This window comes from Rhea pennata, chromosome 25 (assembly GCF_028389875.1).
Source record: "Rhea pennata isolate bPtePen1 chromosome 25, bPtePen1.pri, whole genome shotgun sequence".
Classification (NCBI taxonomy): domain Eukaryota; kingdom Metazoa; phylum Chordata; class Aves; order Rheiformes; family Rheidae; genus Rhea; species Rhea pennata.
In genome coordinates, this window is record NC_084687.1 from 3687142 (window position 1) to 3714734 (window position 27593).

Here is a 27593-nt window from a genome sequence, read left to right on the forward strand (position 1 = left end):
CGCAGGAGGCTGGGGGGGGGGGGGGGGAAGGAGCATTTGCTTAGTTAAGGACACAACGAAGCCCTGGCTCCTTGCAGACTATTCACTGCAGAAAGGGCTCATACCCCAAAACCTACAGTAAATCCCACGTTAGCACACAGCCACTTCATTTTTGCTTAATTTTCCCCCTGTGCGCGCTGGCAGAGCGACAACGGCAATGGAGGGAATCGGTCACGGTTGTCAACTTCAGGCAATTTTACTAAGTGAGAGAAAAAAATTAGCTGCTACTTTAATGGCTATTTTTTCTTTTTTTTTTTTTAATGTTTATTGGGCCCGGAGCTACTAATGAATCAAATGTAAGTATTCTCTTAACTGCCAGTTCTGGTCCATCCACTTTGCTCCTCAAAATCCACTACAAACTTGCTGCTCTCCGTGAAGCTCATTTTCATCGTTCACGTAGCTTTGCTGCAGCACTGCCACCTTTTCCTGGTCAGAGCTGCGGGCGAGGGGCTAAAATGCTCTCTCAAACCCCGAATTACCGCACGGCTCCGATGTCAATTCACGCAGTCGCAGGCTGAATCTGCTCACGCCACCCTCTGCCAGAGAAACCCCCCGAATCATACCACCGCGGACAAAGCACAGTTCGTGCAAGCCACCCAAGCAGCATCTGAAACCCGCTGGAGAGCCGTCCAAAAAACGGTTTCATTGAATGAATCGATTGCTGCTCAGACGCTTGGCAGAAGCCCTCACACAAGGGTTCAATTACGCTCTTACGGGGTGTTCGTCCAAGGCATCAAAATCAGCCCGGGGCCAAGCAACTCCAAGGAGGAAATGCATTTCCAGCATTTTGGCAGCAATGATAACAGTAGACGATACCATGTAACGTGGCTCACGAACTCCCTACCTACGCTGTAAAAATAAACAAAAGTCACTTCAAGTCACAAATCTGCCAGCCGGTATGAATCAGGCTGAAGAGATTCTGAAATCTGATTAAAAATTGTCAAAGGGTAGATTGCTAACACGTCGAGCTGTACAGCCGTTGCTAGTTCCCGAGCAGTATTTGCTTCCGTCTGCAGCGATTCGGAGAACGCACTGATTTCCGACGTCAGACACGGAAAGCCACAGCAGGCCCAAAGCTTTGCAGCACAGACACGGGAAACCGCGGCCAGAAGCATCCACCTGAGAGAGACCTTCCACCTGGCCTGCTCCCTGGACAGCCAAAGCTCGTTTCAGCATGAAACCAGAGCAGTCTGCTCAGATACAGGTCACAGGCAGAGGTTCACCTGGGTCTGTACGTGGCTGTAATCAGGCCAGGTTTTCTCTTCAGCTCACCAAGTGCAGAAGCAGTGAAATCTTATCTGTACCAACTCAGAGATCCCTCTTCTTCACAGATCACTGCTGTGTGCAAAACACTACTGGAACACATCAATCGAGTTTTTCCCCAGATAACTACTACAAAACAAACAAGTTTTATATGAAAATGGAGAAAAGCTTGGGGGCCTGCAGGCTCTCAGAGCATGCTGAAAGCCTGGCTGCTGCCCAGGGGACCAGTGTCTGCAAGGCAGGTCCGAGAGCTCTGAAGCCGATCGTGCACCACACAGCTCCAGATCGCTGACTGAGGATGCCAGGAGGTGGCTCCAGAAGCGCTGCAGATACCACGTGAAAGTGAGGACAGTGTGGACATCAAGCCAACACCTCATTTCTACATTTTTTTCAGCCACTTGCACACACATATATGCAGCAAAAAGAGGAAGGATCTTCCATAACGAAGAACACCGCAGGCTAATCTATCATGGCACTAAATTACATTTAGTCAAATTAATGTCAGAACTCTTGAATTATTTGCAGGCACCCAGTTCTTTCAGTGCCCTCTTCTTTTTTACCATTTCTCTCCAATTATAAAAAAAGAAGCCAAAGGAGCCGCCAGCACTACATGAGGAGGACAGATTTCCCTTTCTGACGCTGTCTTATCAAATCAGCATTAGTTGCTTTCTGCACACTCCATGGGAATCTGGTCTCAAAAAAAATAAAGAAACTGAAAAAAAAAGAAGAAAGAAAAAGGTTTACATTGTTTTTCACCTGCTCATTTGTGAATCAAAATGATTTTGGAAGGAATAAGAAGTTCAGCTACAAAATAATCATCAAATGCCAGAGCATGCAAAAACTGACCTTCTCAGACGTTATCCTGAAAAGCTGTCTCCAGCAGCAGTAAACATTCAGTCCTCTACAGAAAGGGAAAAGCCCTTGGAAATACCTCAAACTTATGAGACCTAACTGAACATAAAATATTTTAATGAGGATGTAGGTAATGGCATTTCTTTCCTCATTTCTGTGGCCAAATTCCACCTTGAATGACTGAAATTCCTTGTTATTACACTGGCCACACCTCTTCTTTCCCCAGAAACAGAACGGAGTTGTGCCTGGCCTCAGGTCTGCCCTGCTTGCCACAGTGCCCCGGGTCCCACCCTGCACCGCAGCACCGATTCCCCATGGACCTTCTGAAGAGAGCATCTACTGCAGAGGTTTCCTGGGACCACAAGAGACAGGATGGGACTTATGCCCAGGAGCAAGGGGGTCCTGTTCGGTCCACACTCTTATGACATCTTTCCTACTCTTACAGCTCCCATAGTTTGTTACTAGTGAAGAATAATTAAACTTATTTATAGTACAGTGCAATTTTCTGAAATCACAGTTTTGTGATCTGGCCCTTCATTCTGCTCCTCTGCTTGAGGATAAGGCAAGGGGTCTCCAGAAGCTGCGTACACACACGAGGGCTGCACCCCTCCGTGCAGGAGGCAGCAGGGCTGCCTTTCGCATGAGTGGTGGAGTCTTCTTGGTTCGTTAGTACTGCTCACGTTCGGTATGCGCCTCTGCAGAGGATTTTAGCCTACTTGCCAAGCTAAGTCAAGAGCAGCACACCCCTCGCCAGTAGTGCTCAGCTCGCAGGCTCGCTCAGTTATGTTCACCTGCAGCAAAAATAAACCTTTCCCCTCTAACGAAGAAATTCCAGTGGGCTGCAAATCAAAAGGAGGAGAATTTTAAGCACCATGTCCATTTTTTCCCCTTTAAAGCCCCATCTGGCTGAGCAGGCTGCTCTTTGAATTGAAGTCCACATTAGAAGTTCGGTGTTACAGCCAGCAATGCTGGCACTGAAGGTCACTCAGTGACAACGGGGAGTGAAAAAAGCTGCTTCCTCGGACCGCGTGGTTCATGCCACAGAGGGATAAGCAAGAAAAATCCAGGAAATTATCTTTCTTAGCACTGCCCAGAAACACTACAACAAAACTACCATAGGCAACTCAGAAGGACCGTATGAATTCTTCCACAGACACAGAACAGTGGTCCAATATGCAGATGTTACTATGTGGAAACAGAAATCATTCTTTTAGAAAACTACGCTACTTAAGCCTGTCTTTCATAGCCCATTATCTCCCGCAGCCACTCATGTCAAATTGATGTTTAAATAATCCCACTGACTTGTGCTAGCAATGGCCATGCTAGACTGAAGTCAATACTTGAGCAAGATTGTTTACTTTGAACCAGTCAAAGTTTCTGCATTTTACTGTGAAACCAGTAAGCGCCGCTGAGATGCTCTCGTGCGCCATATGAAGGACTGCAGCATTCTGTTTGCAACAAGAAGATTTAAACAAGAATTTTACATTACGGAAACACTGATCAAGACAAACACTGACCCTTTTAAGTGCTGGAACGTGGGACACGTGCTAGGCCAGTGCTGCAAACTCAGCCTGTCTAGTGTCCCATGGCAGCCAGAGCTCCGAAAATGCCATCTCCTTCCCGCTTTCGCTGGCTTTCTTCATCTTGCTCTGCCCCCAGTAACCTGCTTACAAAGCATAGAAGTCTCTGCAAGCCCCAAAAGCAGAAAGATTCCTAACAAGCACAGTCTCAAAACCAACTGGTATTACAAGCAACACTATTGTTTGTCCTGAATTCCCCCAAAAGAGAAATAGCACTAGTGGAGAGCTCGATACACATAAGGAGGGTCAGTCATGACTGCAATTCTTTCCCAACCAGAGTGTCCTGGGGACTTAGTACTATGCAATGAATATATTTGATTACCATATCAAAGCAGACCTGAACTGCTGCAGAAACTATAAGTTTCCTGACAGGGAAAGCACTGATCTGGTAAGCAGCTTGGGAGCAAGAGCTGGTGTTGGAGCACAAGGCCTCCCAGCTATTAGCAGAGCTGCTGAAATCGTGCCCGACCCAGAGCCGGAATCCCAGGAACCCACGCAGAGAAATCACCGCTCTGCGTTCACAGCATGCCCCAGCTTTCCACTAAAATATGCTTCTACTTTCTCTTTTTATAGGAAAACCTGTAAAACGTTCATGGCTCACATTATAGTTTATATCTCCAAACCCGTCCCTTCAGCATAAACCTGTGGAAACCACAGGGCTCCAAAGTCCTTTCCAGCTGTCAATGCTACTTGTTAAATCATATAGGTAGGGCCCAAGAGAGGGAGCAGGACTGTTGCCTCCTCTTTGCACATCAGCAGGAGACGAAGCTTGCCCAAAGCTGTCACCATGCCACACCGCGACGGGCAGAGCAGACGGGAAGCCAACTACAGATCACTCAACAATAAATCTCTGAATTTCCACAAATAACAGAAGTACTATTCCTGGAAACAATGTATGCTTCTGCCTTCCCAGATTAGCATCCGATTAAGAAGTCCAATATATTTGCAGAGCGTTTTTCATCTCAAATCACTTTACAACACTGTGCATTTGGAACAATTTCCCTCATCTTGGAGGTAAGAACTCACAGCTGAACTACCACATAGGGTGCAAATTAGCACCGGCGCCAACTGAAAGTATAGAGGAAATTCTGGAATTCCTTAAATAAAACTGATTAAAGTATGGACTACAACAGCACTGAAAAGCATCCCATAAGCTTCTGCAGTCTCCAGTTTTGGGCAGCCTCCACTGCAGTTATAAGATACGCTCTTTCTTAGACTATCCTCTTAATCATACCTTAAGTTACTTTCTATTACAGGCTGAACAGCCTTCATAAGGGTATTAGATTACAGAGCTCTTCTCGGATGCTGTTCCTGTTCTGCGAACGTACTATCGCTGCACATCTTACAGTTTGTTCCTGCAAGGCTTTCCTGACTAGCCAACAAACAAGCTTCGTGTTTGCTCACAAATGGGCCACCTGGGATTTCAAGCAGCAAAAGCAGCATCCTCAGCATATTGCAAAAAAACCCCAAACCCTGCAGCAGTATACTCAGTGCAAAATCTTACACAGAAAACCAGAATGTTTCTGTATCAGCTTCTTAATTTTTGCTATTATAACTTAATTAGCCTCATAGCCCATCTGGCAATTTGCAAACCATCACCCAGCAATCTTCACACCCCAAAATACTTAACATAATGAGGCCCTAACAGGGTCTAAGCCTATTTAACCCCACAAAAATAATGCCTTTTAGTTTGAAATGTTCTTTATTAACTGTCACTTTCAGTCACTAGTAAAGAAACTACCACCTCGAAGAGAAAAAGCTTGGGCAACCTGAAATACTAGGAGCCAAGCATTCAGGTCCTTTGAGAACTCCCTGCACTAGCTAGCTGCAGCGTCTACAACAATTTTAATAATTCATCCGAGAGCATCAAAATCATCATTAAAAAACAACTGAACTACTTGTATCTTGTTTGTACCGTATCTGAAGATTTTACCCCCACAACATCAGAAGCTGACGGGAAGTTCCTCCACAGAGGAAAAGAATTTTAAGCATGAAACTTCCACGCTGGGCTGCCTATATTAGCTTGAACTTCCCAGGACACAAATGAAAGGATTTAAAGCCAGTCTTGATAGAGGTGCCAGAGTCACCTCTCAAGTAAAAGGGATAAGCAGCAAAAAAGGAAAGCAGCCAGGGCTTGCAGGAAATCTTTTAAAAAATTATTTGGCCTATTAAGATTGTGAGGAAAGAGCGTCCCATTCCCTGAAAGCAGCAGAAGCTGATTTTCTACGCTGGAGGCTGTTAGCTGGCATCGGACGGAGAAGACAAAATATCAAGCTGTAAACAGCATGGGAAGGCAGCTCTTGCCACAGACACCATAAATCATATAGTGAGGCATACACAGGGAAGCCAATATCTTTTTTTTTTTTTTTTCATTTTATAGATTAGAAAATTCTGCATTAGACAGCTTGTAACTAAGTATTGCTATTTACTGCCAATAAGCACAGTCAATAAAAGCTCCTGCTTCTGAGCCTGCAGCTCTTACCTTTCTTGGGGACAAATGGAAAGTTAATTTCCTTTCCTATTTAACTTCTGTACTGACAGAGATTTATCATCCCCTGTCAGCTCGAGTCTGTAGGCATTTCCTCTGCTAACTGCTGGACTGGGAGCTGATACTACAAGAGTCAAATACCTACCGGCAGAGGATCCTAAGCAGAGACTTAGGAGACGTTTCATTTAAACCCCTCACACCCTCTCCAGCACGTCCCAGCACTGAGAAAAGGCACCTTCATTGGAGCCGAATGGGCTCACGGGGACACCGCAACCTGCTGCCCCAGGGGCTCCGGGATGCCGGCATCGTGGGGTGCCGGCAGCGCGGGTGGCGGCCGCTGTCTGCGGTCCTGAGCTCCCGCACGCCGACAGCGCCCGCTGCCGCCTGGGGGTGCGTAACCTACGGGGAAATCCAGCTCTCCAGAGGCGCGTTGGCCCTGCCCGGCTAAAGGGAGATGAAGGGGGAAGCTGTCTGCTGTGGAGGCCAGGAGATCTGGCTGGGTACTCGCATGGGGCTGCTCTGCTGCAGCACTCAACTTCCAGGGGTGCTCTGAAGATCGCACAACATTCACAGGAACGTTCATCCTGTTGGTGAGGTCACTTCTGAAGAGTGGAATCACATCCTGCTTTTAAGTATTCCTCCCGACCCTCCAGGTACGCCCTTGCACTTCCTCACCCCTCCAACCACGCTCCATTCAGTCTTCTCCTCTTTCTCCAGCTGCTCCATATACCCTCACCATCGCCAGACGGCTGCCGTATCGCAGCTCAAGGAAGCAAGAGGCTCCCCCAACTCCGAACAGTCGCAGTAGCTCCCTGCAGCGTTTTCGGAGCCCGCTTCACCTGCCTCGCACTACAGCTGTCAGGCTCACGTCCTGCGGCACATCACCTCGCTGCGCCACCACAGCCCCGGGGGAAGCCACCACTTCCTTTGCAAGGCAGAGCATTACACTAGCCCAAAGTACTTTAGCTTTTCTCCACTTTCAGAAATCGTACATTTGCAAAATTTGACGAGCCTGCACACTGAAAGGCATCTCGTCAAACCGTGCAGGAAGCCCTCTCTCCCACCGCCAACAATTTTTGTCTTTGCAGTTAATCGTATTAAGAAAACTCTTAAATTTTTATACCATGCAGCTTTAAGTTTCTAATCACTGGTTACTAAATACCCTCAATGTGAAACATTAGGTTGTTGTCAGCATTAGGTTTCAGAGCCAACAGTGTCAACGCAATTAGCTGCAGATCATTAACATTCAGCCAGCATGCTTAAAGTAAGAATACTTTCAACACTTCTGCAGATACCCAGAGGTCTATCACCTTCACAGCCCAGAACACAGACTGTTCAGTGATTTCTTGAAAACAGTAATGAATTTCAGTTCCCATTTCTGGAGTAAAGCAGATATTAAAGATATCTAGGGGCAAAGTAAGTAGTTTTTTACTGTAATTTTGATATAAAATTTTAACAATTAAATTGAATTAAATGTGAGGATGAACAATCCAACACAACCCTCATTTCCTCCTTTCGTCTAACCTTCTACACACCCCCACGACCATCCTGCTGGGGCTGCAGACCCCAGACCTGCCCTGCAGCTGACACGGGGTCTCAGTACCAAGTCAAGGTTTGGCCAACGTGTTTGTCAGAGCCCGTAGGTCCCACCCGGCAACTTACCAGGAAGCGGACATCATCAAAGCCGTTCAAAAGCAGCTTACTCTCATATTGCTGCAGGCCAACGGACTCCAGCCACTCCCCGACACTCTGCTCCAGCATCCGCGAACCTGACGAGAGAGGAATCGGCAGACGCTTGAAAAGGGAAAAACCGTTAAGGCGGTAGCAGCGGCACTCTGAGGAAGACAGATGGCATTGCCACATCATAGTCATTACCATAAAGGAACTCAAAAAATTATGCTCAGAGTACAACAGATCAGCTGGCAGACAATTCCTCTTGTGCGCACAGAGCATGGACAACAAAATTCCAGTGCCTCCCCGGGTTTCGGGTTTAATTTGTATCCCAGTTAACACTCAAAAAAAAAAAAAAAAAGCAACCTTGCCCGAGCAAACTGTTTAGAAGCGCTCCTGGGACCACGACATCACATGCACTGCTTTCAGGGCTCGGGCGAATTTCTTGCCAGGCAAACATATGAAGCCCAACCCCGCAGGGATGCTGATCCACTCCTTGGCTCATCCGAAGGGGGCGGGAGGAGGGCAGCACGCTTTTCCCCGCGGCATTCCCAGCAGGAGTCGCAGGTGTGAGGGAATGGAGCAGAGCTGCTCACAAGCGCGCAGAGCCGGGCAGGTCCTCTCGTCCATGCAACTTCGGATGCGTTACCCCGCGCAGCGGGCCAGCGGAGAGGGCCGGCAGCAACGGAGGCACAAAGCAGCTAGAGAGAAAATACATCTTCATGCAGCCGAGACACAGACAGACACGACGGGCTTTCAGAAAAGCAGCAGAAGCCAGACTAGAGAGCAGCTGTCCACAGGAAGACATGCAAGACAAAAAAAGCACACAAACTGCAGCAGAAGAAAAGAAGGGCTTATACTTTTTTTCCCCAAGCAGTCCTGAAAGAGGCAAACCATGGTAAGGGTTTTTCCCTCTCTGTTATTGTGTCAGGAGGAGCAGAGGCGTGAGCAACACCGAGCACAAGTCTGCGAGTCCTGGCACTGTCATTTTACTGCCTATCTGGAAGCACGGCATTTTAGCGTACTGCTCGGACCGGGCTGGCTGTCTACGCTGGAAAGTCTAACTACAGCACTGCGTCGGGTGACGGCAACAGAGAGGAATCGGTACGTTTTTCACTCAGTACATTCGGTCCTGCCAGGTGCTCGGTGCATGCTTGTATTTGCCCTTCCTTCGTTTTCTTCAGCTAAATGAAGGTGCTACATCTGAGCCCCTCACTCACGCAGGAGCAGCTCTGGAGAAGGAGGCATTTGACTTCCGTGCTTCCAAACCACACCACAATAAAAAAGAGACCAAATGCAAGCACACTCACTCCTCTTCCTGCAGCAGCTTAAGTCCAAGACATGCCCTGGCACCTCCTTTCAGTTTTTGATAAATGAGATTCTTGCCAACACCCTACAAAGCTGTGCAGGCAAGCTCCCCTTCCCTCACCCCTGGGAAGAGAGTCCAGCGACTTGTTACTTTCCTCTAGCAAAGCTTGAGACCTTAGATACAATAAGAAAAGTTCAGAGATCTCCTTTTCATCAGGGCTCAGATAATTTGGTATGCAAGACATGCAGAATTCTTGCAGGCATCTTAGCACGTCTGTGTTTCAAGGGTATATGCACAGAAAAGAAGATGACCAGGAAAACCAATTTTGCTTTCTTTAAACCTTCAGGTCAGGTGAAGCTGTTTGGTACCTTCCAAGCCATCCTTCCCACCCCCGCCCTGCTGCAACAGCGGCATGACACAGAGCTCACGGCGTGATCTGGAAATTCGTGGGACACAGGATCCTGCTGCTCTGATCCACAGGAGAGCTCCTCCACCAGGTGAGCCGCGCGCGGCGGGTTCACGAGAGCCGGCCGGTCTTTCCAGTGCACGCTGCAGCACGAGAGACGCAGAGAGCGCGGAAGCTTTCCGTCTCCCTTCCCTAACGCAGCCCATGCAGCAGGGCAGCATCTAAACCTGGAATTTATGCAACAAGCTCCTGCTTGGCCACGGTCTCCATCCTTCCTTCCTGGCGATCCGCGAGTGGCCGGAGAGTCGTGTCCTTCTACCAGGCAATTGTGTGTCCTTGCGGAGAGCTGCGGCAGAGTGCTTTGTCTGAAGGCAGCGAGCTCCACGCTTGCTGCTCCACTCTCAGCCCTGTCTCCTGCTCTCGCATTGCCTGTCCCTCCCTTCTCCTCATCCTCTTACCCCTCCCAGCTTTTCCATCCACTGTACAAGCAGCGATCAGCCTTCACGGCAGAAGCTGCAGCAGAGGGGAGGGAGGCAGCAGCTTTGTAACTCTCGAATGGAAATTACCGACTTCTCAATATTTACTCGATGATGGACTACAACAGCATGAGTTTGCAAAAAAAAATGACGTTACAGGTTCGCTTTGACAGTTCAAAGTGATTTGTGGCTGCCTCAAAATTAATTTATCGAGAGAGAGGTGTGGAAACTGTTTGCTGCCTACTACAGCATTTCTGGAAGCAGATGGAGTATTGGTAAGGGGAATGAAACCACAGCAATTCCTTCCTCTGAACTCCTGAATCTGCTTTTGCAACAAACATTTACTACACAGCCTTTTGTACACTTGTATATACATTTCTTCTTTTACAGGGGAAATCTACAGCGACACCAACTTCAGGTTTTCCAGTTTTGAAACCACTTCAAATCAAGGCAAAGTGGAGTAGGGAGATTGCATGGGGGGAGGAAGAGTGGGTTAACTTGAAAAAGCAAAACACAAATGCAAAGAACCTGCTTGCTTAGGCTGAGAACAGACATGTCCAAAACATGCGCGGTACAAGGGTGACACAGGAGTAAACGAACCCCAGGCACCGTGCCACCCCCGGCATGAGCCTGACCGCAACTTCTGACTAAAGCAAATGCTAGTCTTCAGGCAAGTCAGCTCCATCCTCCTTTCTCATGCTCCAAATTTGAGGAATCCTATCTCTACAATGATGCTGGGGGTGGGAATGGAGGGGGGCAAAGCAGTGGATGGAGTAAAGCTAGCCCCGATGGACAGGCAGGGAGAACCAAGTCAGTTATTAACGTTCTCAGATGTGAGAAACGGGGCCAGCATCCAGCCTTGCCGGAACGACAGCCGACGAGCCTCATGCGGATTGCTAACAATTTCCCCCTCTCTCGCCCAGTAAAACACCAAGCACGTTTCTCACGTCTCAAGAGTTAACTCGCCAAGCCCCAAACGCATTCCCTGCCCGACGCAGCAGGTCTCCACCTGCGTCAGGCTGATCCCGTGAGCAGAGAGCCCTCAGCTCCGTTTCGGGGGATCGGGGGACCCCAGCGGGCAGCACAGGTCTTGCTGGCAATGCCAGCGGTGCTACGAGGAGCAGCAGCGCAACAGGACTGAGCGGCTGCCGCAAGAGTTGCGCTCCCCTAACCCCTCCGACCCACGTCCAGGAGGGAGAGAGGATCAGAAGTAGGTTGCTGAAGATAGATAAATGCACGAGTGCAAATCACCCGTGTACAGAGACACAGACCTCAGGCTAAGTCACTGAGGCCAAATACACAGCGCTCTGCTCCCCAGCAAAAACTCTTTAAGGCAGAGGTTAGGTGGTGTACAGCATCCCTAAGAGATGCTGCTCCTTGATCACTCACCCTCCAAAGCAGGCTTATAAACACAGTTCAGCAAATGCTTCAGCCAACAGACTTCTCCCCTCACCTGGGCTACCCTGCTCTTGGGTTTCAGCCAGAGAAATACATTTGGAAGACTTCCTTGCATGCTCCACCAGGAAATCAGAGGGACAAACCTGCTGGTCAGGAAATAGACTCTAACCTTAAATTCTATAAAGATGTCAGGATACATTAAATCATCTTAATATCCAAGGGCCTGAGAAGTTAACGTGTTCATCCGTGATGCCAGGGCAAGACGTGGAAGTGCTGCTGCTGTTTTTCGCAGGGGAGGGATCGACGGTACAGAAGCCAGCTATGTGCCCAAAGTTGCATGGGGAATCTGGGGCGTAGCAGGGACCTGAAGCCAAGTGTCTCAGGCCCTGGGCTAACGTGCCAGCAGCACGACTCCAAGGGTCTTCGCTTCACCTAAATCCAAGGCAGATATATGCAATAAGTGCTTAATAAACAGACTCCAAACATATTTAACTCCACAGCCAAGCAAGGCAGCTTACTTTCACAGGCAAATCAGCAACCCCAGACACAAAACTTGAGTCAGGAGCTCCGGTACCCTCAAAGGCTGTCTCGTTCCAGGGACGTGAGAGCACATGGAAAGCTCCTTGCAGCTCCCTGCTCATTTGTGATAGGACCTGAACGATTCAAACAGTCCCAAAGGCCTGAGAAGCAAAAGTTAAGAGCTGCAAAGATGAAAAGGTAACAGTTCACATGCCCCAGGACACACTCGCCTCCTTACAGCAAGAGGCTGGCAAAGCATTTCCCACCTTCTGGCTAGCCACGTTCCCAGGAAAGGAAAGAGAAGCAGGGAGAAACGCTGCGACTCCAGCTGCGTACGTACGGCTGGCGTGCGTAAGAGGGGCCCCGACCCAAGGGCCGGGCAGCCCAGCCTGCAGGAAAAGACACGACCCGCGGCCGCGTGGCTCCTGGGTCCGCCTGCTTCCAGGAGACGGGTGTCCATTTTGCTGACAGCTCCCTGCACAGCAGCAGCGTCTGCTGGAGCGAAAGCTCCTCCTCTCCCCTCCACGTCGGGCTTTCACCAACGATAGCGATTGCTCGCTCGTGCACGCTGCCACAGCCGCGGCCCATCGCGGGGAGGGAGGGCTCGGCACAACGTCGCAGGCTGAACGCTTGCCCTGGCATTAGAGCGGATCCCCCATCCCACGCCACGCCGCACTGCAAAGCCATCAGACCCTAGGAAGCCCGAGCCCTAAGGAGCAGGTTGAACTCCCACAGGGTTGCACGCTGGAGCCCTCCACGTGCAAAAGCCCAGATGGACAGACGGACACAAGATGAGGTTTACCACAGCGAGCGTGTACGGATGCTTGCCAGCATCCCATCAAGAGGGGATGCTACCTGTTTAAAGCAGTCTACATACAACAGTTTAGGGATGAAAAATTTAAAGAGAGCGTTCAGCCACAAGCAGTCTTGCTTAGCAGATGTCAATGCCTACAGCTGTGCTTAGGGAAAGCCCAGCATCACCCAAATTCAGGAGCACGCCAAAGCTAACCCAGCCAAGAGCCGCCCCGGCCGGCGGCCAGCATCGGCTCAGGCTCTGCTCCCAGCACAGCCGCTGCTCTCGCAGAGACGGCCGAGCAGCAGACGTTAGGCTCTGCCCAGGGAAGTCCCAGAGGCTCGGGGACAAGGCTGGGGGCAGCTCCTTGCTGTCCTGACCGCGGCCCTTCGGCAGCTCAGACACGCAGCAGAGGACAGGAGAGCCGCAGCTGAACCCGTCTCGCCACCTGAAAGCATCTCCTACAGCAACACTGTTGAGAGACATTTCAATTTTCTAAAACCCTTGAGCAGCGCATGGCATTCAGGCACTTCCAGCCCCAGACGGCAAAGTTCACCGGCATCTATTCCATCGGGTTCTGAGTGCCACGTTTCACTACAAACAGCCCCAGTTTCAAAAGGCACCATTAAAGCCGTGCAATTATCTCCTCCTTTGAAGGCTGCAGCCTCCGCTGCACCGCGCAGGGGAGACGACGTGCCCCAAGGCCGGCAGCTCAGCCCGCAGCCGCCGAGCGGACGGGTCTGTCAACAAGCTGCCGATTTCCAGAGTGCAACTGCACCTTGGGAAGAGCAGAATGAAACCAAACCTCCCGAGCAGCGCTTAGCAACGTCGAAGCATTGGGACAGCAGGCTGGGAAAGGAGTACGATTTTTCCCCAGCCTGTGAACAGTGCAGAAAAGTCTCCGGGGCGCCCGCACAGATATCACAGCCTCCTTCCTCTGTTTCACCTTCCCTTCACACGTGCTTTCCTCAAAGAAAGGAGGAAAAAAAAAAAGTATAGATTATCTGCAAAGGGAGCGAACTTGGGGAAATTCCGGCAAAAGCTGGTAGAACTGCAAAACACGACTGATCCAACGTGCAGCTCCAAGCACGCAACGAGGCCGTAATATTGAGCATCGAAGGAAGATTTTTTTTTTTTTTAAACTAGGGCTCGGTCCTGATGTCATTTTTCTAGTCTGGATCCTGAACACAAGCTCGGCGCAGAGCTCTCAATTCCCCAAGCCCCAGCCTCCTGTACTTATAACATTTATGAAAACGAAAGCGTTTTAACCCGGTGTCCTCTCCTGTTGCTCCAATGCTGCATTGCGGAGATAAGAGTTATAACAGTTGCAAACATGGCCGGTGGAGGCTCTTAATGCTTGCACTGTTTGAGGAAAATCAATGCACCAAATGACACTAAGATTCCTCCTTCACCTTTTTATGGAAATTAGAAAAGGCGAAGACAAAATGCACCACTAAATCACCACACACACTATTTATAAAAGGTAAAATTAATAAAACTGCTTCAAGGCCACAGAAGCATACAGCTAAAATATTTTTCTATAAGAAAAGAAGGAAATCACAAAGTTTTATCTGATTTGGAGCTACAAGGGGGCAATTCTATTGGGTGAACAACTAGGATATACAAAAATATTCTGGCAAATGCACTTTATGGGTTGCAGAAAAACAGTAGCTTCGCTGGAAAACTCTGGAACGCTCCAGCTCCTCTGGACTTTCCACATCAGGTCAGGCAGCAGAAGCAGCTCCGTGTGCCCAAGACGCTCCTCCAGAGCACCCAAACCTTGTCGGGGATCCGCCGCCCAAAAGCTCCAGCTGAGACTCAGACCGTACAAGCGCCCACGGTAAACTGAGGCTGGCCTCAGCGACGGCGCTGCACGGGGACGAAAGCAGAGGTCAAGGGAATCTGGCCAGAGCCAAACACCAACTCCGAAGCCCAGGCTAGCGACAACTACAACGCCGTTCTTCCTTACCTCTGTGCTGGCTTAAGACCATGAGACGTTCAAGAGGCTGTGAGCAGGCTATTTTTTTTTTCATTTCCTAATCTGATACAGGAAAAAAAAAAAAAGTGCCCATGGAACTGCTTACACGAGAGGCCTCATAATGGCTAATTTTAGTCCCTCCCTAAAGCAGGGTTCATCTGCTAGGTTAGAGCATCAGTGTCCTCTCTGACCTTCCAAGGGACATGGCAGTAGTGTCCGGAAAACATGAGGGAGACCCAACACCCAGCACAGCCTGGAAAAGGGAAGAAAGGGAAAAATATCTCTCCTCCTAGGTGGTGGTTAGGGGCATTAAAACCAACCATACCACAGATCTGAGATGTGCTTAAATACAGAAAATATTCTTGCATATATGGAAAAATCCTGACTGCAGTGACTCTGATGTACAACAATTCTGAACACAAAATTCCCATTCCATCATCCAGAACTTGAAAGGATTTTGTGAACCTTAAAGAAAAACAGGTAGAACTAATTTTACAAAACAAGGCACAAAATCCTGAAGTGCTGAGAGTTAAAAAAAAAATGCTCTGATCTCTGAAGAGCACAGCTCTGCATTTAGGCAACCAAAAATGTCAGAAAAGAGCATCTTGCTACTGCATTGTGTATTTGAAACAAAAACAAGATTGTTGCGGGGACTCTGAGACCTGCCAGCAGACAAATATACAGCAGCTCTGTTTCAAACTGACTGCTTAAAGACAATTTTGTTGTTTTCCACCATCCACCACAGAAGAATGGAAACTTGAGACAAGCATATTACAAAAGGCAGGACAGAATAGCAAGCAGTTGGTTTGACTTTCGCAGGGGCTATGTTGAGAACAACAGTAATTGTAGGAGCAAGGAGATCAGCAGAGCTTTCTATCCCTAGGATACTGGCCGGAGACTTTACAACTTTCAGCTGCAAATTAAGATTTTTCTTGAGCATGGAAAACCTGATTCTCTTCCTGCACAATGAGCAAACTAGTTGTGAAGTTAAGTATCAGAACACCCTGGTTATTGAGCTGTGGGAAAGGGTGCAATGAGCCAGCCATTCAAGAGCTGATTTACTCCTTCAGACTCGCAGAAGAGCACAAGCAGCACCCCAGGCCACTCGCACAAGCCAACGGTTGTCATCTCTGCACGGAAGGAGCCATCCTGAGACCTTACCCACCTTGAGGGAAGGGCTGTAAGGAATCACTCAAGGTATCAGAAGCCACAAGTCCCAGCAATAAGCGTTTGCTCGAAGTTATTTGAAGATGCAAAATTATCTCTGAATTAATGGTATCTTAAACAGCAATACTAAATTCCAAAATTTAAAGAGGCAGCCAGTCTCAAGAAGCAAGACACCCTACACACCCACACCAAAGACACTGGGTGAGTACTAATAAACACAAGAGCAACCAGAGTTCCCCCACCACGGCCATCAGGCTGAAGACCACAGCCAGGACCTCGCTGTGCTCTATATGAAAACACAGAGACACACACGCAAGCTGGGTACGCTACCTGAGATCCTCTGCTGTTCCTGAGAAAAGTCAATGCCTTCGCCGATGGAACTCATGATTTTCTCAATCTGAAAACAAAGAAAAAGCACATGCAGCGTTACTCAGAAAGCGTTGAAGACAGCCCTGAGATTTCACCTGCCATGCGGATGCTGAAGAGACCCAGGCAAGGAAGTTAAGATAACCCTGGCTCAGAAAGGCTGATCTTAACACCTAGCCTGGAAAAGTCATCTTGAGGATTGCTCAGAAGGGCCATAGAGGCCAGGACTCTGCAGAGCCTTCCCCTCCACAGCTTCCCAGGGCCTGAAAAGAAAACGGCTCCGAGAAACCCAACCCCCCCGGAGCATGAAATTCAGAGGAAGAGCAGCCCCAAACTCCTGAGCTCACCCTGTACAGACGTGCAGCCCCTCCTTCACCAGCAGCAAAGCCCAAGAAATGCAGGTCTCCAGCTCTTTCACGGCATGCGCAAGGTAAGCCTGGCTCCAGCTCAGGCTGCGAGGCTTGGCTTTTGCTTATTTATTACATTTCTTTTTCTTTTTTTCTTTTTTTCTTTTTTTTTTTTTAATCACATTCCCCAATCCTAGTCAGGTAGCTTCTGCTCCTTACTACTTCCACTGCGCACAAAGATGCTTAGAAAGAGATGAAGTTTGCAAAAGCAGCAACATCATGGGGGCAAATGCCTTAACTACCCAGGAGAGGGAGCTAAAGACAATTTCATTCCCTGATTTAAGCAGTTCGAAGTTAGCAGCTCAAGGCAAACCTCATGCAGTTAGGAAAAAAAGGTCAAAACTATTGCATAGATGGTGTCTTCGCAAGTCCAGTTAAGAGTTGGAAATAAGTGATTAAAAAAAATAATAGTGGCAAATACAATATAAGTTGCAATTTTCATACAACCCAATAGAAGTTTTACACTAGATTGTCTTAATAAAGTGAATAAAAACTTTTCAAAAAAAAACAATCCTTGAGCAGATTTTGTAAATTGTGACCATCTAACACAACGCTGCAGAGGGAAAACCCACAGCAACAACTGCTAGGTTAATTTTGTTAAGCTGAAAGAGTCGATAAATCACAGTTCAGAATTTTCAATAATCTAGAGCATTAGACAATTAGAGCCTCCTATTTCTCGAAGAGCAACGAGACGCTTGAGAGGCTCAGGTACAATTGCTTACCCTGGTCTTCAATCTATAAACTGAGTAGAAAATGAAATAAAATAAGCCCCTGGGAGATTCCCGAATAGAAATTGCTCAAAAAAACACCCCCGAGATGCCAACGGGAAGCCGATGCACGCTGGCACCAGGGGAGGAAGAGAGTCTTGCACAACTATTTCTTTTAGGCTGTAAGAATAGGTCTGGGGAAGGAGCGCACGCTTTCCCGGAGCTCGTGCCCCAGCCTCCGAGGGCAGCCGGGCGGCCCGCGAGCGGGACCCCGGCAACGCCACGGCCAGCCTCGAGCTCGCCCGCCGGCCCAAAACGACAGGCGCTCGGAGCTGCGCTCCGTTAGGGGATCTTCGGATGAGGAAAGGGGTCCTGAAAGGCTCCCGCCGAGCCGGGTCTCCTGTAAAGCCCTCCCTGCTTGGGGGGGGCAGCAGCAGTAAATCTCCCCAGGGAGAAGTCATTCAAGCAGCCTACGGATGGGTCATTAAAGGACGGGCGGCTTCTCCGCCTCTAGAAAACCATGAGGATGAGTATTCCTACCGTGCTAGAGATACAGTGAATGTAGTTTACTGTGAGATTGGGGGGGGGATCAAATGCATAGGGGAAAAAAAGCAAAGTATGTTCTGAAATGAGATTTCAGTTAAAAGGAGTGTTTTGGAAATAGTGAATACACGGCACGCTCTCCTGCAACACTTACAGGACAATTATTTATTGTTCTTCTGCCCAAACAACTGTAACTCAAATTTTTGCTAAAATCCCTGGGAGCTCCCTGACTCTGATGCCTGGCTCTGGACAAGGTTACAGAGGTCCCGACAGAGCCAGACAAAAAAAAATAAAGAGAAAAAAACTACAAGGGTTAACACAGTTCCTAACAAAGCAGCAGGACTGGTGATCAGATCCTTATTTTGGAGGAGGATAAAAAAAAGGTGAAAGGAGAACCGATAACCTGGAGCTTGGAGACTTATTTGCAAAGGACAAGTCATTTAGAACTTGAATCAAAAACTACAAGCCATTTGCATAAGAAAGAAATTTGGTGTTTTGCCCTCAAATTTCAAAGGATGCACTGAAAAGGATGAGGCCAGCAGGCAAAAACAGGCTGATTTCAAGCAGACAAAGACAGTCCTTAAATGACCAATATAAAATCACAGGCGAACAGGGTGGCTGATTTTGCAACAGCTTCCATCAGTAGCCTTTCCTTCAGATAAAAACTTACTGGGCTAGTCATCGTGTCATCTGATCTTGCTATTGCAGCCAAATAAGGAAGCCCAAGAAATACAGCTTTGATAACTAGGGGTGAGGAGAGGGGAAAAAAAAAAGTCTTTTTCAGCCAGCCCAAGGCTGTCACATAAATTGGCAACTCTGCAGTACTGACAAGAGGAGTGTGGAGTCAGCTAAGCAGGAACTGGCTAAGAGGGGAGAAAAAAGGGAAACTACAGCCTGTCCTGCGATGCTTCCATTGCAAACACGCCTCTGAACCGCCTCCCTCGGTTCAAGGGGTCTCCGACGGTTGCCTTCCCTCCACGTGCAGCCCTCGAGTCCCGTTCTCAGGAATTTTGCAGGAGCTGCGGTGGAGCCTGAAGGAAGCACGAGCGACGCAGCGGTTTCTGCTCGAGCCTGCAGGCAACGAGGGAGAAGCATTAATTGCTTCAGTGGAGGTTATCGACTGAAACCCAAAGCCTCATGATGTGTATTTTGTTTTTTGCTGGTCACCATTTCAGCACGAAACGCTTGCTTTTGCCTCTCCGAAGCAGCCAACACTCCTCTCCAGTGAAGCCGGGAAAACCCACGACGCCTTTATGCATCGCCAATACATAAAGACCATGCAATGCCGGAGGGAAGCAGGGGGATGGTGCGACATAAACCTCATCTCCAAATAAAACCAACGGCTTGGGTGCTGACTGCATTACTCACTTTTGTAGGCAAGCACCAAATCGGAGCCACAGCAGCATTTCTGGGATACCGCCACAGAGCCCAGAGGGCTTGCTGTCGAGTTTGGGCCTTACGGTCAACGCGGGTCATGTTTCAGAAGTTGAAGGCCGTTAAGCTCAGAACATTTGGGTCAATTAACTTCACTACAAGATACAGTCTAAGCTTGAGCTCCTCTGGTACCTACTGATCTTCATATGAAGGATGTTTACTGCAGCCCATCTGGAAGCCTGCAAGGTCCTTGTACCTCACGCGATCATTTGGAGCGAGAATCGCTTGGGTCAGTCCAACCAAGCGTTTCCTACAACCAGCCACCAAGAGAAAAACAAAAATGGGTGGGGAGGGAGAGCAGAGAGGCAGAGAGGAGGAAAGCGCGTTTGCTTAAGCAACCCCAACTCCCGCAGCTGGTTTCCCAGCAGCAGAGGCAAAGTGCTTGGCAGATGTCTCTCTTACGCTGTGCGAGGGCTGAGCTCCGGCGACGTGAAGCGACTGCTGCTGGCACTGCTGGGAAAGGCAAAGATCACAAGAGTATGTTGTTGTTGAGGCAGATTCAAACCCCCTCCTATTTGAAATCGCTCTTGAGAGCGCCCTGGAGAGGTGCTCCGTGCTCGAATACCCTCTTCCACCCTTAACCACGTGCAGTTTTGCTCTTTCATGACGTAAGGATAAGAGGAATCTGCAACTTGATTTTATGAAACAGCAGCTCCGTGGCTGCGCTTTTCCCCAGGATCAAGTTGTGCCAGCTCTGGAGAGGCTGATGCAGGACCAAGTGACTCTCCCCACCTTTTTGCTTCCTCGTAGGTAAGTTTGTCTTCCCCATTAACCAGACATAAGATGCACTAAGGACCGAGTTGCAAGCACGAGCTGGATGTGCCCCAAACATTCACATCTGAAAAAGCAAACTGGATCAATCTCCCTGCAATCAAAACACAACAGCAAAGGCTTGCAGATACCTTTTCAGCGCTAAAAAAGCCACAAACTTTTCTTCAAATGCAGGGAGTTGCTCTGTATTGCATAAAACCAAACAGTAAGGAAATAAGTGCACAGCACTGATTACTTCTCACAATCCATCTGCTGCTAAACACTGGTTCGACCCAGAGACAGTCAAGGTTATATCGTAGTCAAAACGGCAGCGCTATCTAACACAGGGGAAGTCCTGCTTCCTCGACTCTCTTCGTACCCTCGCTCTCCAAGAAAAAAAAAAAAAAAAACTCTCCCAGAGTCACGTGCCAGCTCAAACATAGGTTCATTGTAGAGTATGTTGATTTAACTGTTAAGAGGTTACAAGAATATAAACTTGGGGGGGCAAAGGGGAAGGAAAAGGGAGATAAATCTAAAGAGAACGAACACTTTAAAGCATCCCGGGTCCTCTACAACTTGTCCTCAACTGCACTGCAAAGCACTCCGACGGGACTGAGAAGCAGATTATCTTGAAAATAGCATATGCCACAGTTTTTTAGGTTGTTCTTTCCCAGTAAATTATTAAAATACAAAAATGCTGTGTTTAAATATAGAGCTGCAGTTCAGACGTAGTTGCAGCTCACTCAGTTTGGTTTTGAGCTTAACCTGTTCTTTTCCACTGAAGTATCACACGTGTCTCTAAACAGGTTGTGGGGCTTTTAGATATTCCCCCCCCCTTATATCAGGGGAAATACCGCCTCCCCAAACCTTTTACATCCCAAATTAATACGAGCACACCAGTTATGAGTAACTTAGCAGGGTGGCCACCTCCACACCTTCAAAAGGATTCTGATCAATCAAGCCTGAAGAAGAGCCTTAAGTATGAACAGGGACAAACTCATAAAACCAAAATATATTGGGAAAAACTGGGGGAACTCTGCAGGAATAGGAGAGAGCCCTTCAGCAACCCTCAAAGCAATACCAGCGATGAGCCTTAGAGTGGTTACTGAGACTGAAGCACACCGATTTAATTCCACACTTGCATAGGCCTTGCTGGGGGAAAAAATAATAATAATAAAAAAAAGAATATCCCCAAAAGGAGCTGGGTGCGGCTGAGGAGTCATCCCAGGGCTGGCGAGGCGGTCAGCCCTTCCACGCAGGCAGGCAGCCACAAAAACATAGCAACTGGCAATTCATCTCCAAAACAAAACTTTATCTTAAAACAAACTATCCAGAGCAACCGAGTCCTGATTAATGGAGAGAAAGGTATTTGTTTGTAGGAGCCCAGAAAAAGCCAAGGCAGCAGAAGACGCGCTGGACGCTGAACCTTTTTTCTCCTTGCGACACAGAGGACATTTCGACTCCTACAAAGTAATTCCCCGCTCCGGAGCGTCCATGGCAGGAGCAGCTAACATCTTCCTACGTGAGCAGGATGCAAAAGCAGAGCTTGAAGCGCTGCCTTGCTCCCGACGCCATCCTCCAGCGCCCCCCCGGCGGTCTCGGAGACGGATGGGCCCCGCGGGGCGGGCAAGCCCGCGGCCTCCGGGAAGGCGGCGGGGCCGAGCCGCAGAAGCCTTCGAGGAGCTTCCTCCCAGGAGGGCGGACGCGCAGCCCGGCACGCGCGGCCCCGCGGGGACGCGGCTCGCGGCCAGCCCTGATGGGCGTCGTGTCCACTTCCCTGCCCTGACGGACGTGAAGCCGCGGTGCCCGTTTTAATGGTCTTTCCGATTTTTTCCTCCCTAGAGCCAACACTGAAGTTTGGAGCCAGTAAGTCCATTGAGACACACAGAAGATTATTAACGAGTCCTGGGGTCTTTCATCACCAAAAGACAGGAGAGCTTCGTGCAAAAGGAGCCGTCTGCCTCGACTCGTTTGCATGCAGGGAGAGGCAGCTTCACTCAGGGAGCACAGAGCAGAGCGGTGCTCCAGGAAGGTCACACTAACCCTGCACCGGGGGAATCCTTGGCTATCGCAGCCTCCTCGCAGGGGCTAAGTGAAACCTAACTTACAGGTAAAAACCCCTTAGATTTACTATCAACAAACGCAGAAGTTTTGCGCTCAGTCTCTGCGTGCAGCATCAGTAATTGCCAAGGACATACCAAGGTTGTCCTGGGAGGGGAAAAAAAAAGAAAAAAAAAAAAGGTATGCATGTGCATGCCTGCATCTGGATGGCCAGTTATTGCTAAAGGCTACAGCTATCCTACCCAAAATGCTTTACAGGCAGAGTTCCCCCCCTCCTTCCAACCCCTGGGAGGACGAGAGGTGGCCAAAGCATCCAGCTGCTCTGGACAACGACCCACATCACTGGTCAGCAATGCCTTGGGCTTCACACCCGAGCCCCACAAGACTGCTCTGCTTAGAGTAAACATATGCTTAAGCCAAAATCAGGAAGGCCAAGCAGCAGGGCAGGTTTGCAGACGTTAGCTAGGAAGGCTGGAAGCACGCTGAAGGCAAGCCAGGCGACGTCAGGCAACCTTCCCGCGCAGCACTCCTCCTTTCCAACGCCTCCCGCGCAGGCTCACACGCTGCCTTACAGGGAGGCTACTTCTGAGAAGCCAAATATCATCACTAAAATCCAGATATGCCTTGAAATACAAAGGAAATCCCTTCTGAGGCTGCTGTTCCAGGAGGACAGCATTTAGAGAACTCAAACACCGATGAAGCGTTCTCCCTAGAACCGCTTAACAGTTTCAGGCTCGTTAAATCAGGGACGAGGCATAAGGGACTGGTTGTCCTCTCCTGCCCTGTGCAGCCCCTAACACCTGGGCAGTTTAAATAGGGAGCAACATGTAACGCAACATTAAGGATGGTTCAGAGTTGAAGGTGCATCTGTGCACGTGCACACGCGCACTGCGCAGCTCCCCAGCGAGGCTGCTTCTGGGAACGAAGGCAGCAGCAAACTCTTCTTCTTCGTGAAATGCTTTGTGGTTGAGCAGTTCACCCAAAGGCAAGAGCAGCACCGTCCCACCTGCAGCAGCACCTTGCTGCATCACCAAAGCACACTGAGATCTTCCGATGACAGCATAAGTAGTCCATGCTGGTGCCTCCTGTGCTTATCTTTCCTCCTGATTTCTGAGACCAGGCACTGTCACCCGTCTCGTTCTTAGCTCCGCGTGTGGCAAGGGAAACCCTTAAAGTCATCACCCCAGAGGCCTGGTTGCAAGGAAGTTAACTGGCAGCACGCTCACTCAAACAACGAAGAACTACAAGCGCAGACCAATAACGTTGCTCAGATAGAATTCTATAATTAAATAAAACCGCACAGAAACAAGCGGCCCACTATCTGCCATACGTATGGTATTAATGCATTATAATGTCACCCTGCAGCAAAAGCATAATTAAGAATACAGCAGGATTCCCACTATAAATCCTTATTATTAAGGGGTTCGTAACCTATTGTACAAACCCGCCTAGGGCTAAAACCCATCAGACAAGATAGCAGTTCCAGCAGCATATTTTATTCTTGAAAGCTACTCGCATAGTTGGGTTTAAAAGGTTATCGGCATTTCAAATTTCTGCAATTCCACACAAGTGGCAAGGGTTACGACTTCATTATTTCTAAGCTTCTGGAACTGAGCGGAGGGACAGATTTCGTTTAAATTAAGAGAGAGGGACAGACAGACAGGCAAACTGCTTCTGCAGTTTGGAAACCCATTCGAATACAAAACCACGACCAATTACAAAGTGATTGGTCTCACTACAGCCTAATGGGTTAGCTATAAAAAGCAGGGGAGAAAAATAAAGAGTGCGTTAGGTCAACGGACAACGATGGAGTAATGCTGGGGGATCACAGAACGCCTCTGACGATCCAGCATCGCTACAAAGCAAAAGCAACAAACCCCAAATACAATGAAATTAAGATCGAATGTGAACCATGAGGTTGCCAAAATAGGTGATCTCTTCTGCACACACAGCCTCCCTCTCTAGGCTTTGAAAATCCAGTTAAAAGTTTGTTTCAGATACTTAGGAAGTGACTGGAGTTGAACAAGAGACTCTGCCAGTCATTTCCAGTTGTTCTATGGATTTTCCAGGAAATCAGCAATTTGGGGGGTTGCTGGGAGGAAGAGAAAGCAGAGCTGTTTCATTAAGTTTTAGGATTTTCTTTTAATTGCTGACCAGGGGAATCACCTCTCAGGAGATGCAGTAGAAGACCCAGAGGAGACAGAAGAGGTCAATCCAGAGCAAGTGATTCAAGTTGCAATTGCACAAAGGTGCCAAAAGCCAGCACCCTGTGCAGGAGTGCCAGCCTGGATGCTTACAGCTGGCTTTTTAGAGCATCTCAAAATTAATACCACTCAATTTACACCACAAGCCCCCCAAGTCCCGTTAGTGGCAAGAACGCCTCTCAGTTGATGCTTTTCTATTTTCCAGGTTCCCCAATGCAGTAGTAACTGCATTGGCTCAACAACTCCCGCTTCTCACTTCATATTTGGGAAGCACAACATGAAAAGACACCTGAGAGAACCTTCCTCGGCAGCTACATTGAACTGAAGTCCACCACCTTCGGTGGATTCGCGTTTACTAATTGCATTTCTAAGTGCTTGATACATAACTTTCCCAGCTCAGCAAAGTGAGAACAAGGTGCCCAGGGTCATTTTGCAGATCCACAATAACTGCAGCTTGAAGTGACAGTAGCGCAGATAACAATAGAGGGGCCCAATCCAAGAGGAGGAAACGTGGATTTTTCCAAGAGCCAACGCACAGCAGGCTCAAAATGCCACAGGGACTGGAGCACTCAGCAAGCCAAACAGATCCTGCACGGAGATGTTCGCCTGGGAGGCGATGTAGAAGGCGCTGCTGCCAACAAACACGACGTCCTCTCTACTGCGCCCAGCAGGCCGCTTCTCCTAACGCAAAGCGGTTAGCGGGAGAACGAATGTCGCTCAGTAATATTTTGTCCCTGAACGTGGCAGCGGGGTTGGTCTGACCCTGTCTTCAGGGCTGGATCACAGCACCCAAGAGGATCTCGGAGGGGTGAAGCTGCAATGTTAACACGACGTGTTTGCAGTAGAACGACCTGCGATGATACCTGCTGGCTCTCGCGCGATGCTCTGCAAACGCGGAGCTGGGAAATCTGGGTCTGGGCCATGAATCTCATTTCTAGAGTGGCGACAGTGTATAAACTGCTCTTCTGGCTTAGTTTATGATGCTTCAGCTTATGCTCCCAACATCACCAGGCCACAGAGCAGAAGCCTCATATTTCATTGCTCAGTTTATTCTGCATATACAAAAGACGGCAGCCTGTGCTGTGAGCTCAGCATAACAAATACTGAAGGCCTGAAAAAATCTGGTGCTCTTTTTGTTAACCCCAAAATAAGTTACAAAAACAAGCCAGTTGTCTGAGACACCTCAATGCCTAACAAACCTAAGAATTCACACATCGTATCCTCCTCCAGCAACGCGTGCCTTCCAGACACAACACGTGCGCTCAATAATTTCAAGGCTATGCCTGCTTTGAAGTCTTTAGATAGAGCTACAAAACCACTATTTTTTTTATTTTTTATATAGCTACATAAATATATATATAAATATATAAAAAAACCTTCTGAACTGTTTTAAGATGTCAAGAGAGAAGAGAACATAACGAAAGACCAAATTTAGTAAGGACACTGAAGCTGGACACTTGTGTTCTTGAAAAAAAGTCCTGCAAACACTAGCAGTCATGAGATGGTTACGTAACTACAGTGACTGCCAGAGCCCAAATAATTAACATCAGTGAACTGAAAGCAATACTGCTGCAATACGGCATTAATATACGGTTGTAAGGTTAGAAGAAACACATAGCAATAGCAGACCAAAATTGTTATTGTAGTGCACAGCATGCATGCACGCACGCTAATTTAGATACACATTCAGCCTGTAATTGGTGACCTATAAATAAGAGGAGAAAGAAGTTGTGCATTTAGATCTGCATTTAGGGCATGATCGCAAATCCTTCTGACTGCATGGATGGAAAAGTTCTTCCAGGTAGACTGTAGCTGATAAGCTGCAATGTCTCACCGTATTTTTAAAATTTGCCCTCGGGGAGGTTCCCCAGATACCTGTCTAGTTCCAGATGAATTGATACGACCCAAAGAACTGGCAAATAGAGGTTTGTGATATGTCTAAACCTTGCTGCTAAATACAGGAATAAGGGTGTACTTATTTGCCTTTTACACAGAATACCAATTGGTTTTACCTACAGAACAAGCACTCTTCATTTGGCTTAGATTGCTGAGTTCAATATATTATTATTAATAGACTAGCCTTTTGCACTAGGTATGTAGCAAACCTGTATCGTGGAAATGAAATACAGAAAAACCTCCATGCCAGAAGAAAAGTTAATCAGGCCAGAGGAAATCTTGCCATTGGAGGCAAAGGGAAAAGAAAGAGTTGACATTGAGAATGATGCAAGAATTCCTGACCTTAGTACAGGAAAAACAAAAGGAAATCTTGTGATCTGGAGATAATAGAGTAATCAGACCAATAATTAAGTGAATTAAGATGCTGAAGGACACATTTGTTTAGAATAGCGGAAACTGGAAAAAAGATACTGACCACATTTACTTTTGTTCCCCTAAACAAAAAAACAGAAAACATTTCAACTTTTCAAAAGGGAAAGCTGGAATTAATGCTTAGAAATTCAGGCCAGTTCAAAACAAGCAACAGAGGCTGAAAAGCATGCTGAGGACATCCCGGACTGAAAACAGACTCTGCCCGGTCACACGATTCAAAGACAGGGCAAACTGAGTGTTTGGGCTTAAACACCAGAATCAAACAAAATCTCAGTTATTTAGGTGGCCTAGGCTGCTGGCAAGGAAGAAGGGAGTCTCACGACCTGCAAGAAAAAGAGGTTTATGGACACAGCAGCAGGAGAGAAGGTCAGATATGAAAGCAAGGACATCCAGGATGGCACGTGAGCGCAGATGCCCTGGTCCAAGCCATGGACGGGACCTGAAGCTTTTATGCTCTAGGTGGTATTAATATGGAGAGGCTGATTATTTTTTTTTTTTTCCCTCAGCTGAATTTTTCACTTGCAACACTAGTATTTTAATCCATGGCTTGGGCCATAAGGGAGCAGCTAGCCGGCAGGTAAGCTGCACGAGCTTGTCAGAACAACAACAAAAAACCTCACTGCGCTTTACAAGATGCAATTTCACTAAGCACAAAAATAGCAGTTCTCTCCCTGAATAGCAAGGGAAATATTTGCATTTTCTTTCGACATCAGCTTGCAGCTCAGAATTTCAACTTCTGGGAGTTGATTCATGGAAGCGGCAGCTTTTGCAGGAAGAGCTTTCATGGAAGCTTCACATTTCAATGCAAATGTTCTTAATCCTCAGCTGTAAGAGTATAATTAAGGCACTAATTC

General features: G+C 48.1%; 2 protein-coding genes across 4 annotated transcripts in view; one reads left to right on the forward strand and one right to left on the reverse strand.

The window, feature by feature from the left end:
• RPS10 (ribosomal protein S10) overlaps window positions 1-27593 on the forward strand; it is a 382514-nt gene that overhangs the window by 163989 nt on the left and 190932 nt on the right. The window lies entirely within an intron of this gene.
• ANKS1A (ankyrin repeat and sterile alpha motif domain containing 1A) overlaps window positions 1-27593 on the reverse strand; it is a 69170-nt gene that overhangs the window by 20360 nt on the left and 21217 nt on the right. For all 3 annotated transcript variants that reach the window (XM_062595045.1, XM_062595044.1, XM_062595046.1), the window contains 2 exons: window positions 16270-16336; window positions 7885-7991 (listed from right to left, as the gene is read on the reverse strand). In XM_062595045.1, the coding sequence (XP_062451029.1) occupies window positions 7885-7991; window positions 16270-16336 (174 nt within the window). The remainder of the gene's footprint in view (window positions 1-7884; window positions 7992-16269; window positions 16337-27593) is intronic.